Below are 2793 nucleotides of genomic sequence, written 5' to 3'. Positions count from 1 at the left end.
CACAATAAAAAGTGAAGTCATGGTCATCCAAGTTAACAGAAATAAATAAACACTTTAAACAAATATTCTGCTGTGTAATTAATCTACGTAATTTTTTTTTAAAAAAAGTTGTACTGAAGTAAATTAACTTCATTGAGAAATAGTCCTCGAACCTTTGTCTTTACATTCATCATAAACGAACTGAAAATCCAGTTGCGTTAGAAAAAGCATATGATTTATTTTTCTCTACATCTATAAGGTTGAATCCGATAATGTCATAAACGTGAACAAATTAAGTGGCGAAAATGGGGTTCCTTTCACTCAGATCATTCACTTTGGACATCGCATCGATCGGAAATAGGAACATGTTCATCTCATCAACGAGGGGACTCAAAAGAGCGACGGAACACCAGTGAAACTACTTCCGCTAATAACAAAACTGCTAGCCCGAATGGACCTGAAGTGTATTGTCTGTTCTTGGCTTTAGCAAACATCTAAAAACGGACCATATGTTAATGGATTGCTCTGAAGACCCACATATAAGTATTTTACAACTGACCCAATGTGTAGTTGCCTGAACTGCTGAACGCTATAAAACAATCCGCCTGCTGTTAGCTTACATGCTAACGCAGCGGTTGCTTTAGCACGTCGGTTGACATTTAGTTCGTCGTTATCCGTTATAAACATGTCCTGAGACTGAGTGTCACCCAAATAGAAAGCTATAACCATTTATAGACACATCTGATTTCCAGACCAGACAGTTTCCTGACCAGGTGAGATAATTGGGCAACAGGTCATGTTTTGTTTAACCTATCAGTCTCAACTACATACATATGCTATGGTACTGAATGCGATAACTAACTCCCGTCTTTTATGCAAAGCAAGATGAGAAAAATGATTGATATGGGTCTGAAAAGAAATCTCTAATGTCATGCTAACACATTCAATTTGTTAAGGTTTCTATAAACTAGAGTAAAATTGGCTCTGCTTTATTTACGCTTTTATCTCACTAAATTGTCTTGTGTTTTTCAGATTTGCAAAATGAAGATGTTTTCAGTAGCACACAAGACGGTTTTCGTGGTGGACCACTGTCCCTACATGGCCGAGTCCAGTCGTCAGCAGGTGGAGTGTGACGTGCTAACGAAGAGCCGAGCCCAAGGGGTCATTCCTCTGGCCCCCGTGTCCAAGTCCCTGTGGACCTGCGCCGTGGAGTGCTCCATGGAGTACTGCAGGATCCTCTTCGATGTTTACCCGAAGGACAAGCTGGTTGGACCCTTTCTTATTTGTTCATTTTGTATAATAGCCGAGTCCATTCTTTTCTGCAGTAGCAATTCTTTCTCCCGATGGAAAAACTTTTATGAAATTTGGTGAGGCAAACTATGTTTAAAGAACTCGTGTTGCTATCTTTTCCAGGTGAATTACATAGTGAGCGATTCAGAGTTCCACATATTAAACACGTGGAGGCGAGAAGATCAGAGCACCCACGAAGTAGGCATCTCTACGTGAATGGGCTATTTTGAACATTGTCACATCTTCAAAAAAAAAAAAAAAAACGTAAAAGTGAATCTCTTCTTTTGATTTCCAGCTAATGTCGGCTCTGGCAGCCGTCGGGCCACCAAACCCGCGCGAGGACCCGGAGTGCTGCAGCATCTTGCACGGCCTGGTCGCTGCCGTGGAGGCGTTGTGCAAGATCACGGAGCTGCAGCATGAGAAGCGCACGGCTTTAATGGACACAGCGGAGAGAGTGGCCAACAGAGGGCGAATTATCTGCTTAACTAATGCTAAAAGGTAAAATAGCAGTAGACACTGCCAAGGTTCTATAGAGCTACTTCCTTGTACAAGTGCACATTTAAATTTGGACAGACTCAAATAATTACCTGAATAACTAAGGTTTGTGCTCGATAACAAATGATCCTCAACCCATGTGACATGCGTTTTTAAAAAAAGAAAAAATTTGATCAGAAAAAAAAAAACAAAAAAACGCAAAAATCTTCACTATTGGAACAACGCCAAATGCAAAGAAACAAAACATGATGATGGGAAGTCAAAAATGAGACATGGAAGACCAGAATTGCTACAAAGTAGTTTTCTGGTCATTTGTCACCTCTGTTTCTTGCTCTGTCAGTGATACTCATGTGCGGATGTTGGAGGACTGCATCCAGGAAACCATTTCAGAACAAAACAAGCTGGCAGCCGGCTCCGACAGGTCTGTAAGCCAGCAAGCTTAATTTGGCTAAATTAGCTTTACATTTGCGGTTAAGTCAGTTTTACCCAAATGGGATCCTGGTCTGTTTTATCCGTGTGGGTTTCAGATTGATGGCCATCCAGCAGTGTGATCTGGTGCTAGTTCACATCTACCCACAGGGCGAGGAAACATTGGTGTCAGACCGACCCAAGAAAGAGGTGGGTGAGACCCCGGGTGGCTAAGTGTGCAAATCACACACGCGCACACACACACACACACACACACACACACACGCACACACACACCCAAACTGCTCATCTGCTAGTATTATAACACCACACTGTACCGTGTCTCCAGATCTCCCCACTTCTCACAAGTGAAGTTCACAGCGTGCGTGCTGGGAGACATCTGGCTTCTAAACTCAACATTTTGGTCCAGCAGCACTTTGACTTGGCCTCCACCACCATAACAAACATCCCCATGAAGGTAAGGGACCTGCTTCTGATTCCTTTTTGTGTGTACTTTTTGTTCACCAACATAAAACTTTGACGTGTTTTGTTCTTGCTTCTAGAAAAAAAAAAAAAAAAAAAAAAAAAAAAACTTAAAATCCCTGTGCTTGTTTTTTTTTT

General features: G+C 41.7%; 1 protein-coding gene across 3 annotated transcripts in view; it reads left to right on the top strand.

Moving 5' to 3' along the window:
• Nucleotides 1–365: 365 nt before the first annotated feature.
• ints13 (integrator complex subunit 13) overlaps nucleotides 366–2793 on the top strand; it is a 10575-nt gene continuing 8147 nt past the window's right edge. The window contains exons 1-7 of one of the 3 annotated variants that reach the window (XM_015042835.1): nucleotides 366–752; nucleotides 1012–1245; nucleotides 1393–1467; nucleotides 1565–1767; nucleotides 2105–2185; nucleotides 2292–2382; nucleotides 2522–2650. In XM_015042835.1, coding sequence (XP_014898321.1) covers nucleotides 1021–1245; nucleotides 1393–1467; nucleotides 1565–1767; nucleotides 2105–2185; nucleotides 2292–2382; nucleotides 2522–2650 — 804 coding nt within the window. In that variant the 5' untranslated portion in view covers nucleotides 366–752; nucleotides 1012–1020. Of the gene's footprint in view, nucleotides 755–1003; nucleotides 1246–1392; nucleotides 1468–1564; nucleotides 1768–2104; nucleotides 2186–2291; nucleotides 2383–2521; nucleotides 2651–2793 lie in introns of all 3 variants that reach the window. The other 2 variants (XM_015042836.1, XM_015042837.1) reach the window with 2 other exon arrangements.

This window comes from Poecilia latipinna, unplaced genomic scaffold, assembly GCF_001443285.1.
Source record: "Poecilia latipinna isolate Pla-1442-1.1 unplaced genomic scaffold, P_latipinna-1.0 Scaffold603, whole genome shotgun sequence".
In the NCBI taxonomy this organism is placed as follows: Eukaryota; Metazoa; Chordata; class Actinopteri; order Cyprinodontiformes; family Poeciliidae; genus Poecilia; species Poecilia latipinna.
This window is presented reverse-complemented; position numbering and strand designations above follow the sequence as displayed.